At 34.9% G+C, this 15,598-nt stretch overlaps 1 protein-coding gene across 1 annotated transcript in view; it reads right to left on the reverse strand.

The window, feature by feature from the left end:
* Positions 1-3,234: 3,234 nt before the first annotated feature.
* Positions 3,235-15,598, reverse strand: part of sntg1 (syntrophin, gamma 1) — a 44,313-nt gene continuing 31,949 nt past the window's right edge. Inside the window, exons 13-19 of the mRNA XM_084102052.1 lie at positions 11,873-11,911; positions 11,221-11,337; positions 7,918-7,989; positions 6,707-6,859; positions 4,971-5,063; positions 4,444-4,554; positions 3,235-4,093 (exon numbers count right to left, since the gene is read on the reverse strand). Coding sequence (XP_083958178.1) covers positions 3,911-4,093; positions 4,444-4,554; positions 4,971-5,063; positions 6,707-6,859; positions 7,918-7,989; positions 11,221-11,337; positions 11,873-11,911 — 768 coding nt within the window. The 3' untranslated portion in view covers positions 3,235-3,910. The remainder of the gene's footprint in view (positions 4,094-4,443; positions 4,555-4,970; positions 5,064-6,706; positions 6,860-7,917; positions 7,990-11,220; positions 11,338-11,872; positions 11,912-15,598) is intronic.

Here is a 15,598-nt window from a genome sequence, read left to right on the forward strand (position 1 = left end):
TTTTGGGGGGAATATTACAAAGGTTAGGGGGGAAGACACATTGTGGACTGTTATTTAATGTTTTTGAGCCCAATTAAGTTGGTAGTTGACGGAGGTGTTGTATTTTTTAGTACAATTACATACAGTACTTTAACATGAGTAAATGTCTAAAGTTGAATTTAAAGCTTTGGCCATAATGCTAGATAACACATATCTTATTCCTACATGTCGGTTTGTGATTCTAGCATGCGTTAAATGACAGCAGCCTTAAATATGTACAGAGTTTTGAGAAATTATGATTAAAGTCAACATGAAACCACATACATAACCACATAAAAGTGAATCAGGATTAGGAATTGAATGATTGCGGAAAATGCGCATTACAGAATTTATTCAATTGTTTTTTTGCAATAACCTTTATAACATCAATGTTAACCAGTGTTTAGTGTGTTAACTCTTTCCCTGCCATTGACGTAAATTTCCGTCATATATGGACAACGTTTTTCCGCCATTGACAGAAATTTCGGTCTTTCCGTGTTTTTAACTGTTATACGCAAAACAAGCGATAGCTTATGTACAGTGAGGAAAATAAGTATTTGAACACCCTGCTATTTTGCAAGTTCTCCCACTTGGAAATCATGGAGGGGTCTGAAATTGTCATCGTAGGTGCATGTCCACTGTGAGAGACATAATCTAAAAAAAAAAATCCAGAAATCACAATGTATGATTTTTTAACTATTTATTTGTATGATACAGCTGCAAATAAGTATTTGAACACCTGTCTATCAGCTAGAATTCTGACCCTCAAAGACCTGTTAGTCTGCCTTTAAAATGTCCACCTCCACTCCATTTATTATCCTAAATTAGATGCACCTGTTTGAGGTCGTTAGCTGCATAAAGACACCTGTCCACCCCATACAATCAGTAAGAATCCAACTACTAACATGGCCAAGACCAAAGAGCTGTCCAAAGACACTAGAGACAAAATTGTACACCTCCACAAGGCTGGAAAGGGCTACGGGGAAATTGCCAAGCAGCTTGGTGAAAAAAGGCCCACTGTTGGAGCAATCATTAGAAAATGGAAGAAGCTAAACATGACTGTCAATCTCCCTCGGACTGGGGCTCCATGCAAGATCTCACCTCGTGGGGTCTCAATGATCCTAAGAAAGGTGAGAAATCAGCCCAGAACTACACGGGAGGAGCTGGTCAATGACCTGAAAAGAGCTGGGACCACCGTTTCCAAGGTTACTGTTGGTAATACACTAAGACGTCATGGTTTGAAATCATGCATGGCACGGAAGGTTCCCCTGCTTAAACCAGCACATGTCAAGGCCCGTCTTAAGTTTGCCAATGACCATTTGGATGATCCAGAGGAGTCATGGGAGAAAGTCATGTGGTCAGATGAGACCAAAATAGAACTTTTTGGTCATAATTCCACTAAACGTGTTTGGAGGAAGAAGAATGATGAGTACCATCCCAAGAACACCATCCCTACTGTGAAGCATGGGGGTGGTAGCATCATGCTTTGGGGGTGTTTTTCTGCACATGGGACAGGGCGACTGCACTGTATTAAGGAGAGGATGACCGGGGCCATGTATTGCGAGATTTTGGGGAACAACCACCTCCCCTCAGTTAGAGCATTGAAGATGGGTCGAGGCTGGGTCTTCCAACATGACAATGACCCGAAGCACACAGCCAGGATAACCAAGGAGTGGCTCTGTAAGAAGCATATCAAGGTTCTGGCGTGGCCTAGCCAGTCTCCAGACCTAAACCCAATAGAGAATCTTTGGAGGGAGCTCAAACTCTGTGTTTCTCAGCGACAGCCCAGAAACCTGACTGATCTAGAGAAGATCTGTGTGGAGGAGTGGGCCAAAATCCCTCCTGCAGTGTGTGCAAACCTGGTGAAAAACTACAGGAAACGTTTGACCTCTGTAATTGCAAACAAAGGCTACTGTACCAAATATTAACATTGATTTTCTCAGGTGTTCAAATACTTATTTGCAGCTGTATCATACAAATAAATAGTTAAAAAATCATACATTGTGATTTCTGGATTTTTTTTTTTAGATTATGTCTCTCACAGTGGACATGCACCTACGATGACAATTTCAGACCCCTCCATGATTTCTAAGTGGGAGAACTTGCAAAATAGCAGGGTGTTCAAATACTTATTTTCCTCACTGTAAGCAGATGCATATGTAAATTAACATTAAACAGTGTATAATCAAAACTATAATCAAAGCAGTGACTGGCGGGGAAAGAGTTAATATTGGCAAGATTTTAGGCTGCATTACATATAATAGAGGATTTATCTACAACAATGTCTAAATATTTTAACTAACAGCCCACACAGTCTAGATGACAGTAACCAACGAAAGACAAAAGCAAGACAAATCTGATGGATCATGCACAGGAAAACGTAAATATGGTAAGTTTTAATTTCATGTTGACTATTAGATTAACAGGTAGATGTATTTTGACTGCAAAAATGACCAGTTTATGCACTAATATATCTTTTAGATATTGGATAACAATAATAAAAAAATAAAGTCAAGCGCTTCATTTATTAGCAAGTATGTCCTTCCCTTGAGAAAGTTCAAATGTGCATCAGTCATGTCAATTCCAGCTTATCTTCAGTTACATGATTGAACCTTTAATAAAGTATCAAAATAGGTACAATATGAAAATAATTACACTATCCCACATTCTCCAGTCTGTTTCTCTAGGCAGACCATTTAATAGCATTGAGTTTTTCTACAGATTTAAACATTGTGAGAATTGATGCTCGATTTATGTCGATTTGCTTTGTTTGGATTAAAAAACTAACATTTTCAACCAGGACAACAGGTTATGCTTTGCCAATATTGGATATATCCACAGAGCCCGCACATGACATGCAGGAAAAAAAAAAAAAATTATATCATGGCCACGAATTAACAATTCATTCCCATGACTTACTAATATATCAGCACGTTTTACTAATTCGCCGCCTCGTTTTAAGTAAATCGTGCGCATGATACAATAAATCGTCCCCTTGTTTTACTAAATCATGGCCACGTTGTAATAATTCATTCCCTAGTTTTAGTTAAATCAAAACAAGGGAATGAATTAGTTAAACATGGCCAAAGTGTACTAAAATGAGGGAACGAATTCTTAATTTGTGGCCACGATTTAACCAAAACGAGAAAACGAATTCTTAATTCGTGGGAACAAATTCTTAATTCGCTGCCAGGATATATATATATATATATATATATATATATATATATTTTTTTTTTTTGGTCCGCATGTCATATACGTTATTCTGTAGATATCTAACCAACATTCAGAAAATGTGTTTATTACTATAAATTTAAGTTTAAGATGGCTGGTGTTACTCTGCCCAGACCGCAACATAGTGTCGGCCCAGATCCGGCCTAGATCCGGCCTAGATCCGGCCCACATCTGGTACACGTGGATTCCACACGGCACGATGTTGCTGTCTGGATGGTTAACTAAATTACTATTTTGAAAAAATCAACAGAGGCTCAAGAACTTCATGGCAGTTTCACAACACCTTCATTCCAATCGCTTACCAGATTTAATAATATTTTAAAAGTACACACAAAGAAGTGTTCATATCATTTAAATGCAAACTGATATGGCTCAGTATCAAAGGGGAGGAGTCCAACTTTCTAATGACCCGGTGACTGCAGCTGAAAGCGATCCAGGAACGTCTTCAACTGGAAACATAACGTTAAAATGTTCAGGATTCATATCCCAGCTCGTTCGCATAAGTCTGAGTTTCCCTTACAGAGAACATAGCGAGGTTTTCAATGTTACGTACTTGAATTGTCCATTTCAAAGTGGACTTCCAACTGTTTGTCAGGATTAGTTCCTCTCATCCTACCTGTTCACTGTCTGGAAGGAGAGGATACGTCACTGGAGTCTGTCAGCTCGTGTATTTGATCTTGGATATCTGTGGTGGGGCGGTTAAGGTGGAGGTCGTGGACACCACAGGGGCCAGGGTGGCGTTTCGGCTGCTCACGAACATGGGATCCAGACAAGCCACTTTAGCGGCGAAGAACGCGTGGATGCAGTGGAGAACCGCGAAGAGGTTGGAGAATTCCAGTTCCTGGAAGCATCAGGGGGGAAAATTATCATGAAGGTTTGCTGGAGAAAAGGAGCAAGCCTCAAGCAGAAATCAAATCAAACTTGGTGCATGAAAGTGCTTATACTTACAGCCGACAGAGGGGAAATAATCAAACAGGAAATTCATATCAACGCACTTTATTTTTATCTGCTTCCTTCAGCTATTTCTTTTGCACTTGCAAGATTATGACGTTTCGAAAAGTTTTCTAAGAATTGAGGTTACCATGAAGTGTCTGATATTCCTGTTATATGAAAATGCTGAAGATTGAGAAACAATTCGTACTTTCATAAACAGAAGCCAATAACAAAAACAAAAGCGAAGAGTAAACTTACCTTTGCTTCAATAAGTTTTGTGTCTTGATTCTGGAACAGGAATTTGATTTTACTCTTTCCATCGTCTGATGATCCTTTAAGCTGAGAGAATTTATACCTCCACAGCACTGCCTGTAATGAAGGTTTAAATTATGCATATTAATAACTCTATAGACATGAAAAAGGTTTCTCCTCAAAGTTTGAAAAATAACTTTTGGAATTTTTCATACTGCCCATTAAGCTGTTATTGTTTATTATTACAACTTTTTTGTTTATTTGACTACATACGCACACAGTGTGACAGCATCTTAACAGAGTGCTAATATTATCAACAACTACATAAGTAATATACTAAGCAAATGTTAATGTATGTTTACCTAACATACAGTTGACAGCGTGTTTCTATAAATGTTTAGTGTGATATAAATACATAGCGCATAGCAACAGAGTAGCTCTAACTAATGAGAACTTGATGTTAAAATAAATCACCAGTGATCATGTATTTTACTTAAAAGAACTGCAAACTTCGGGTTCCCCCTCTCTCTCACCTTTGACGCGGCGTCGAAGCACACGAAGCCCATGCTGAAATCAACGGTGAGTCCCATGAGATGACTGTCCACAATGCAAGCGTATGTTTTACACTGAAACAGGAGATGCTTGGCATTGTTAATCAGACAGGAGGCAGACTGGCACACACAAACATCTCAATCTCGTAAATGTTTCATTAGGATGGCAAGTGTCGTACATAATTATTTTGGGAGAAAAATAAACAATTTTCTTTTTTTTTGGCACGAGACACGGTTAGTTTGGTTTACTGGGACAAATTGGCAGCGATTTTATTTGTGCCACCATGTTTTCCATGAATGTGAAATTATCCTGCTATTGTCTTGCTAGAATATGGAATATAGATTCGCTTCAGTTCTACAGGACTATAAATGCCGTACTTGCATATTATGTAATGTATTTGAAATATACATAATTGGATCCTATACTGTACATGGATCAGTGGGTGTTTCTTTAGATATGGAGAAATGTTCTCCAGTTGAACACATACAGTATTAAAAGACTTTTCACACTAGTTTAATAATGTTCAACAGTGTATGTACATGAATTACAGAAGCTAAATATAATTTCCACTAAATCTCAAATTATTTATTGTAAGTATTCTGAGATATTTTTGGAAAGAAATTGCTAACAAGGCTAATTTTACAGATAGCATTTTATAACCACATAATTAAATTATACTTTCACAAAATGGTTCTTATCGTTAACTAAAAATAACACATTTCTGTTCATTTAAATAAAGCTTAAATATAATAAAATATAAATATTAGCTGAAAAACTTAAACTAAATGAAAATCAGAAATGTTGCCTTTGCAATAGACTGAAACAAGTTTAAGTTGAAGCACTAAACCTAAGTTATAAACCTACATATAATTAGCAATATAAAAAAAAAAAACTAAAAAAAACAAGGCACATAACAAGATGGGTTAGGGTTAGGCTAGGGTTAGGTAAAATAAACTAAAATTAACATGAAAAAAGCAAAAATACAAATACTAATCAACACTGTTTTACACTTTTAACACTGCATAATTTTGACACAATTACAGATTAATTGAAAATGATGTTCATAAGTGTTATTTCTTTCTTCATACAGTACATTTGTACATTTTAATGTGCATCATTTTCACACATTAAAAACTGAAAAGTTTAAATATTTGAAACGTTTTAGACTGTTTAGATCATAATAGTTTTCAAAAATGTTATTCATATTTTTAGGAAGGATTTTCATATTCACGTATGAAAGTTTGGATCAGGGACGAGGGCAAAACAACAAAATCTAAACGACATCTGACAAGTACTGTTAAAAACGTGTTTAAACGTGACCTTCATAAAACAAAAAGGGAAAAGTTGAAATCTGTTTTGATAGAAAACAACAGCTAGGATATAAAAGTGCCAGTCGCTGTGGAAACAGGTTAAACCCAGGATTATATTATATTAATGTCTGCAAACAAAACTGTTGAACAATGTGTTTCCTTCAAGTACTGATTAGCAAATCACACTTCATCTGTCTTTGGCAAGGCCTCAATCACTCAGTTTGCGTTGTTCAGATGGCGGCCAACATTGTCTGGCAGGTGCAGTTTAATCTACGGTCTGTTTACCGTGCCAAGAAGATAGAGGCGTAACTTCACCACTGAAATTGCCCTTTAGTCTGTCTGACCAAAATGCAATTAAGTTTAGATTGCGCTACCTTTCGCAAACTCGTGTTTGGAAGGTTCAGTACCTGTATTCGTTCCACTTCGAAGAACGTGGCCATCTGAAAGGCTTTCTCCCACAGAAGCAGCTCACATTCGAGCTCCACGCTGAAGAAGATGTCCTCTCCAGAGTCCGTCTGGACGCTGAAGCAGTGCTTTCGTTTGTCCACCAGCTCACTGTCCTAAAATAAGGAATTTGGTTAGAATGGTGAAGCATAGATAACATGATACATTTTGACATGAAAGAGATTTCAAATAGTGAATATAAAATGCATGAATGTATAACCTAACCTATATAGGTTAGGTTATACATTCATGCGTTTTATATTCACTATACAATAAAATATAAATATTAGCTGAAAAACTTAAACTAAACGAAAATCAGAAATGTTGCTTTTGCAATAGGACTGAAACAAGTTATAAAACTACATATAATTAGTAATATAAAAAAAACAAAAAAAACAAGGCACATTGTTAATTGAAAATGATGCCAAATAAAAATATTTTGTTCATAATTGTTATTTTTTTCTTCATACATAATGCCTTAATTCATCTCAAACTTTTTACTTGCAAAAAAAAAAAAAAAAAAACCTGTACATTTGAATCATTTTCACACATTAAATACTGAAAAGTTTAAATATTTTAAATGTTTTAGACATTGTTTAGATCATTATAGTTTTCAAAAATGTTATTCATATTTTAAATGTTTAAAATATATAGGTTAGGTTATAAAGTATTAAAGTTATAATATTAAGTTATAATATTAAGTATTTAACTTCATAATATAAAGTTATAATATTCATTAAAAAAGTGTGAGATCTAACAAATGTGCAATGCTGTAAATGTAGTTTTTGTTTTGTTGAGTTTTCTATTTGTTCCTAAATAAAAGCATATACATATGTGATGTTAAATGCAAACAATAAGAATAACATTATGCTACTTTTTTTAAGCTATTCTGCTTATTTTTGAACTTTCACTAGCATGCAAAAATCGAAATAAGGAATTTGTAATATAATTAATTTATATATATATATACATACATATATATAGGCGTTTCAAAGATGGCCGCCAAGTGAAATGACTTGCCTTAAAGGGACTTTATTACTCAATAAATAACCACAGAACAAGGACCTACAGGAGGATGGGACACTGATTTATCACCTATTAAATATCTGATACCAGCACAGTATTCATTTGTAAAGCCGGTGTCAGTTATAATGTGTGAAACTTAAACTTGTACCTTCAGTATCTTGAACATGATCTCGTAGACGGTGAAGCTCTTCTCGGCTCTGGTCCAGTCCCAGGTGGTGACCTGGAGGAGTTTAGATTGCTGTCAGTCTCCAGAAATCACAGACAGTTCATTATTCAGCTCAGTCAGAGAACTCGCTGTGTCCCTCAAGGGATGATTCAAATGCTACATGAAATAAACAAAGTCCTGCTCATCGATGAAGGAGTGAAACCCCCCTGAGATCTCGTGAAGGAGAATGACTCACGCTGAGCATCTGCAGTAACCTCTAATACCCAAAGGCCAGTGAAGATGGATCATGATGGAACAGAGAACTCACGAGTGTTTTCTTCAGACTCGAGTGGCTCAGAGCAGAGTTTTCAAATGTCAGAATACCAGCCAAAAACAGAGTGCTCGAGTCAACAAACACACACACACACACACAGGTTGTGTTTTCATGTTTTATGGGGACTTTCCATAGACGTAAAGATTTTTATACTGTACAAACTGTATATTCTATCCCTTACACTAACCCTACCCCTAAATCACAGTACCATACATTTTCAAAAAACATCACTCGTATGATTGATATGCTGTTTTCCTCATGGGGACCAAAAAATTTCCCCACAAGGACAAGGATTTGTCACACACACACACACACACACACACACACACACACACACACACACACACACACACACACACACACACACACACACACACAATGTGTATGATTCATCAGGGCATGCTATTTCTTGTTTGTCCAAGAAAACAATGTTTTCTAATAATAAAAAATAATATAATTTTTTTCAATTAATCAATTAATTTAAATAATTTAATAAATAAATGTAGAAGCAATTTACTAATAAATAATGATAACAATAATAATACTGACCTTTATACTTAATATATTTCTGGTGTTGAAGTTATGCATGATAAATGCTTGTTTTTTAAATAAAATAAATATTTTTTTTTTATAAATAATAATTTGGATAAATATAATTAATTGAATTAATAAATAATAAATACATGTAATAATAAACCTTTTTTGTTTCTTTTCGCATGTTTCTGATCTTGTTTATTCAACAATGTAACTGCCAATAATATAAAATTATGAAATGCCTTTCAGTTTCAGAAAGACTTATCTTACAATCTAGTGACATTTAGAGACACTTTTCACAATCCACTAAATTCCCAGTTGCTAATATCAAGTCAATTTTTCTGTCAAGTCATTTCTTCTGCTTGAATGTCCTGGGTTACTCATAAATGTGTCAGATTATGGAAACAATAAGTTCTGAACAATGTTTATTTCATGCTGGAGGTCAACGAACATACAAAACCATCTTAACCAAAATCAGCTTTGTGCACCTGAACTCTTTTCATGTCAAAAACGCTTTGAAATGGAACTTTCTACCCAAACCTTCCTCAAAGGCATCATGTCAAGTGTTTATTGCCCTGAGCGGAGAACATCTGAACAAGCTGAAATAACCTGAGAGACTCTTTGTACAAACTGCTGAGGGTTGTAAGTTCTCTCCAATGCAATTTTGCATCTGCGTATCCCAAAATAGGTTTCCACGTCCAAACTTTTGATCTTCCTCCCACTCCACCTTCAAATTACGGTTACTGGCAGATTGGATGAAGCTCTTTGATGTCTCGATCTCGTCAGGATAAATTAATTAAGTGGCAACATCCACAAGCAACAACTACAATTCCTCATTTCATCAGGACTGAACCATCTGATGTGAAATACAGGGGGAGTCCAGTGTTATCTCCATATTTACCTTTAATGAGACACTTCTCAGATTATCATTCATGTTTTAGTCCAAATTATTTCCCAGAATTATGATGAAGGCGTTTAAATTAATTGCTGATTGTGTACGGAGATGTGGCTTTATTGAATGGAGGTGTTAGAGCATCAGGTTAGCTGATTTAGCCTGCGGCTCAAGAGAATAATGGATTTTGATAATAACTGAAGCAGCAGCAAATAATGTGGACGCTAACTGCTCAGGAGTGAAAACGGGCAATTCTTTAAAGAAATAGTTCCTCTGAGCTGTTCATCTGTCATTATGTACTCATCCTAATTTCATCCCACGTTATTATTTGTATAATATTATTGGATTCATTCATATTTTGAAATAGTTTACATTTTTCAGTTTTCATATTCATTTCAGTAATTTTGTTATGTGCTTCTCTCATTTGTATTAGTTTATATATATATATATATATATATATATATATATATATATATATATATATATACATTAGTGCTGTCAAATCGATTAATCAATTATATTTGTTTATATAATATATGTGTATATACACAGTATATCTATATATATATATATTATCTTAAGAGTTTTTGTTTATATAATATGTGTGATGCGATTAATCGCAATCGATTTGACAGCACTAATATATCTATATATATATATATCTATTACTAGATGGAGATACTATATATATATATATATAGCATTTCAGTAGTTTTGGTAATTTTAGTACTTCAAAACTTATTGTATTTAATTTTAAGGCAAAATTTCTAATTTCTGTTAAGTTTTTTATTTGTTTTCCATCAAATATTTATATTTTATTTTATTTCAGCTTTATTGCAATTAAAAAAAACATATTTAATAGTTTTAGTTAACAATAACAATATATTTTTTTATTTTTTTCATGGAATATGAAAGGAGTATTTTTAAAGAAACTTTTCCCCATGCAACAAAAGTTCCCAGTGTTCAGGTTTGCTCCAAAAAGGACAAAAAAGCTCCATAAAAGAAGCTTTTGTGCTATATTCAAAGTCATGTAATCATTTTGTGAGAATAAAACACGAAAATGTAGGACTAACGTTGCATCCGAAATCAAATTCGAGAAAAACATTTGGTGAAAAGTCCACGGATGACCGACTACTTCCGGTGAGATTCTGAAGTGTGTGTATGATGGACACTTTAATATCCCATGAGGCCACAGGAGAGGATTTGTGAATGGCAGTGAAGCGACAATTTTGGACGCACCGTAAGTCTTCCACAAAAACTAGTAAAGGTTTGAAACGAGAGAGGAAATAAGAACAGAATATGCATTTTTTGGGTCAAGTATTCCTTTAACAATTCTTCAGTGTAATGAACTGCTAACAACTGAACAACTCAGGAAAAGTTTCAACAAGAGTCTGATGTGCTTTCATAACTCTCACCATTTTTTTTCAGCCAATGTTGCCCCAAGTAGAACAAATATTGCGAGCATATGCTAAATATAAAATCATATAAAAGTCAGCGACTGAAACTGAAAGGCTCTTGATGCAGTAAATCATGCAGAAGAACTCACTGGAGGTGCGGAGAATTTGAAGAGAGACGAACCCCTCAAGGCAAGAAACTTTGGTGTGTACATTCGGTCCTGAACAGAATCTTGCTCTTTCTCATCTACCCAGCCCATATATACGATCTAAACGACAGAAAAACACACACAAAAAAACGTGTCAAATAGGATACAGAAGAACTAAGAACGTTCCAAGTAATTAGTCTGCACAGAATTTTCAGGAAGAAACTCCACATTTCTCCCCTCACATTCATCAAATCGAACATTCGTCTAATAATTAAGAGCAATTCAAAGCTTCAAGATCATTTAAAATGTCACAACACTCCTGCATGAGAGGTCACGCACTAAAAGCAAACACTGTGACCGAGTATCTGTCAGTCTGTGTGATGCCACGTCGATTTGAAGAGCACGACATCAGGCGATTGGGAGAATCTCGCTGCCCTGTGAACTCGACTCTTGGCTTTCTGCAGGGTACATGCGTCACAGCGCATGAAGAACAGTGGCTCTTGTCAGAAAACATCATCGTGGAGCTTCATTCAAGTGCGGTGATCACTTGAGCCACTCGCTCTTTCAGGGCTTTATCTGGATCTCTGCAGGCTTTCTGTCACTCTTTCAGGGTCCAATTCGCACCTTCTCATGCATTCAGATTCAGTTTCCTTACCTGCTGGTTCACTGGAAAGTTCCTGTTGATCTTCTTCACCTGCAGAACAATTAGAAAGATTTCACAGATTAGATTTTTGGAAATGTGTTTAGGTAAAAATACATATTGAAATAAATAAATAAGTAAGTTTATATATTATATAAAATGTTTAGACCTTTAAAAATAGCTTATATATATAAATGTGTATTTAAAGATGATGTGTGCACTATAAGAATTAACAGATTATATTGTTTAAAATATATTTAAAGATATACTGAAATATCTAAATTATATATATATATATATATATATATATATATATATATATACACATACATACCTTTAAATATATTACATATATAAAGATGATGTGCGCACAACAAGAATTAACAGATTAAATTGTTAAAAATATATTTACATATCATAAAAAGATATAAAAATACTGAAATATCTAAATTATATATATATATATATATATATATATATATATATATATATATATACAGCTTTGAATATATTTTATATATTTATAATAGGGCTGTCAAAAGATTAATCGTGATTAATCGCATCCAAAATAAAAGTTTGTGTTTAAATAATATATGTGAGTGTACTGTGTATAATTAAATTTGTATGTAGAAATACACACACATGCATGTATATATTTAAGAAAAATGTGTTATTTATATATAAATTTTTATTTTATTTATATATAATATAAATGATATATAAATATATACAGTATATGTATGCAAATATTTCTTAAATATATACATGCATGTGTGTGTATTTATATATACAAAATAATTATACACAGTACACACACATATATTATTTAAACATAAACTTTTATTTTGGATGCGATTAATCGCGATTAATCTTTTGACAGCCCTAATTTATAATAATATATTTTCAAATATATACTGAAATTATTAATTTATATTAATATTGAAATAAATATAAAAATAAATAAATATATTTAAAATGTTCTGTTTATTATCTATATACTTTTAAATATTAAAATTTAAATTATAAGTATAATTTTTTATACTTAGAATAAAAAAATATATAAAGTATATATAAAATAAGTATATAAATATATAAAGTATAATGCTTTATACTTAAATATATTTAAATGTGCACTAAGAGTTGTTTCACCAATGGCAGACAAATTTAGTTTCACTAGTTCGCCTGCCCATTCAACCTTGAAGGTTAATAGTAAACTAACTTGGCTTGCTGTCCTTGGAGGAGACTCGAACCCGAGGCTCGGCTTGAGCTCAGAGTTAACCGAACCTACACTGTAAAAAATTTCTAACCCTCCCAAATCAAAAATTTCAAGTGACCGATAACATCTACATTTTTCAATTGGCCCAAGTGAAATTCTTGTTGCAATAGTCTGTTAACATTGGCTCAATGAGAAATAATACGTCAGACTAATTGAAAAATTTAGATGTTATCGGTCACTTGAAATTTTTGACTTGGGGATGTAATTTTTTTTTACAGTGTACGTTTTGAACTTCATTTTTTAGATTTACAATGCAGATGCTTTTATCCACTTACAGATAAGGAACATTGCAAATTTACTGTCTCATAAGTCTACTTAGTGCAAGAAACACTAAATATAAACGCACTTTAGGGATGAAAATAATCCACAAAACTAAACTGCATGACCACTTTAATACAGAGGTTTTATGAATCCTTTTAAATCGAAGATCATACGTCACTCCCCTGCAACAACCTCTGCTTCTTGACTGCAAAGGAGATTTTCTAGACATCTCAATCATAAATCATAACAAAAGGCCAGCGAAATACGGCAATCTGCTTCACAGATATAAAATAAAGCGCTTTGGTGATCACCGAATGACCTTTACCGTGTCTCAGCTCAATTATTGAAGTAGCCGATAAAAGAACACCATAAATCTTGTGTGTTTCAGACCAACCAAGGTACTAGTGCATCCAGAACCCAGGAGAGAGTCGCTGCTGCTGTGAAGCTTTATTCAACATTAACATTCTTACTAGCTTCATTACCCACGTAACCCCGGCCAGTCACTGCTGCCTCACAAATGACTCTAATAGTTCCATTTGAATGTGGAATGAGGCTTTATCTTCCTCACAGGAAATGGACTGAAAGCTCATCCAGATGGTCCCTCTGCAGGATAATCCAAAGTAAACGCTAAAACACATTGTTGTGAGGAGCAAACTGATCATCTTCTTTGAGAGGATTTTTTTGGCAAATGCTAAACACACTCAAAATAAATGAACGCAAGATGGAAAATGGAGGATTTTTGCACGGGGGTGCTCAAAAGTGAGTGATCTGGGCCATGTGGCACACTCTGCGTTCCCTAGTAATTAAGAGTGAAATCCTTCATTGTGCGGGAAATGCCATTTTAAGGCCTTAATCTACTGCAATGAGGGGATTACAACATGACCTGCCTGGAGAAAATGAAAATTTATGACAAATAATTCACCGTCTTCCTGAATCTCCTCCATCACTGAGCATAAATGTACTTTATCGTTGTGTGTTCAGTGGATTCAGGCACAAATTGGTTCGGTACACTCTCCTGCTTGCTCTCCAGAGACACTAAAGCATAATAAAAGCCCTGATGTACTTCAAGCGGAATAGAAGAACGAACTGTGTGACGTCATTTCGAACAAAATCTGGATCTAAAATGAAGTTCGTTTTATGTTCGTTTCACTTGCCAAAGTGAATCTTCCAGAAAGTTCGCTCTTGCTGGTAAACACCTTTGAAGTACCATAGAGACAGAGCGCAACGCGTCATAATCTGAAGACCACGCCCACCGGGGAGGAAACAATCCAACGGTCTCCATTGACTTTGCATTGCGAGAGGCTTATAACAAAAGATAGAAAAATGCCCAAAAGCTGCTGTGTGACAAGGTGTACAGCAAACAAGCTAAAAAAAAACAGAAATAAGTTTTTATAAGCTTCCGAACCATAAAAGCCAGCCTTTAAGGAGACAAAAGTGGATACAGGCAATAATACGTGAAGCATCAGCAGGAAGAATGGGTAAAAGTATGTCTACGTGTGCAGTAAACATTTTGTCACTGGTAAGTCAAATATCCAAATGTCAGTTTTATATATTATATTTATGTAAGCTAAGCTGTAGCATTTTTTACAATATCGTGTCGCGTTCCAGTGGGCGTAGTTCTCAGAGTAGTTTGAGAACTAGTTGCGCTCTGTCTCAATTGATCCACTTTTATGTCCTGAAACAACTGTTTTTTGGGGTCGACAGCTTATAAAAATGTATTTCTGGGTTATTTAGCTTGTTTGCTGTACACCTTGTCACACAGCAGCATTTAGACATTGTTTTGTTTTTTGTTATAAGTCATAAATGACAAGGAGGCAGCCTCTCGCAATGCAAAGTCAATGGAGACCGTTGGATTGTTTTCCCCCCTGGTGTGGGCGTGGCCTAAATACGCTCTGTCTCTATTGGGCGGTGGTGATGATGTAATAGGTAGGCGTGGCTCTGAGGCTCCACCTTCTTTGAGGTGGAAAGCTTATTCGGTTCATTTCTTCTGTTCAGCTCCTTGAGGTCGGACGTCTGTGATTAAAAACATGAACACACATTGCAGAGCCGCTTCATAGTAGAAAATGAAGTTGTATTTCTAATTGAAAGCGACATTGACACAAAGATCATCCGGTTCAAACAAACCATAATACCTTGTGTTTAAGTTAGGGCTGTCAAAAATAATGCCGCCATTAATATTTTCTGCCTAAAACACAGAATTTATT

This window comes from Abramis brama, assembly GCF_963993115.1.
Source record: "Abramis brama genome assembly, chromosome: 24".
Classification (NCBI taxonomy): Eukaryota; Metazoa; Chordata; class Actinopteri; order Cypriniformes; family Leuciscidae; genus Abramis; species Abramis brama.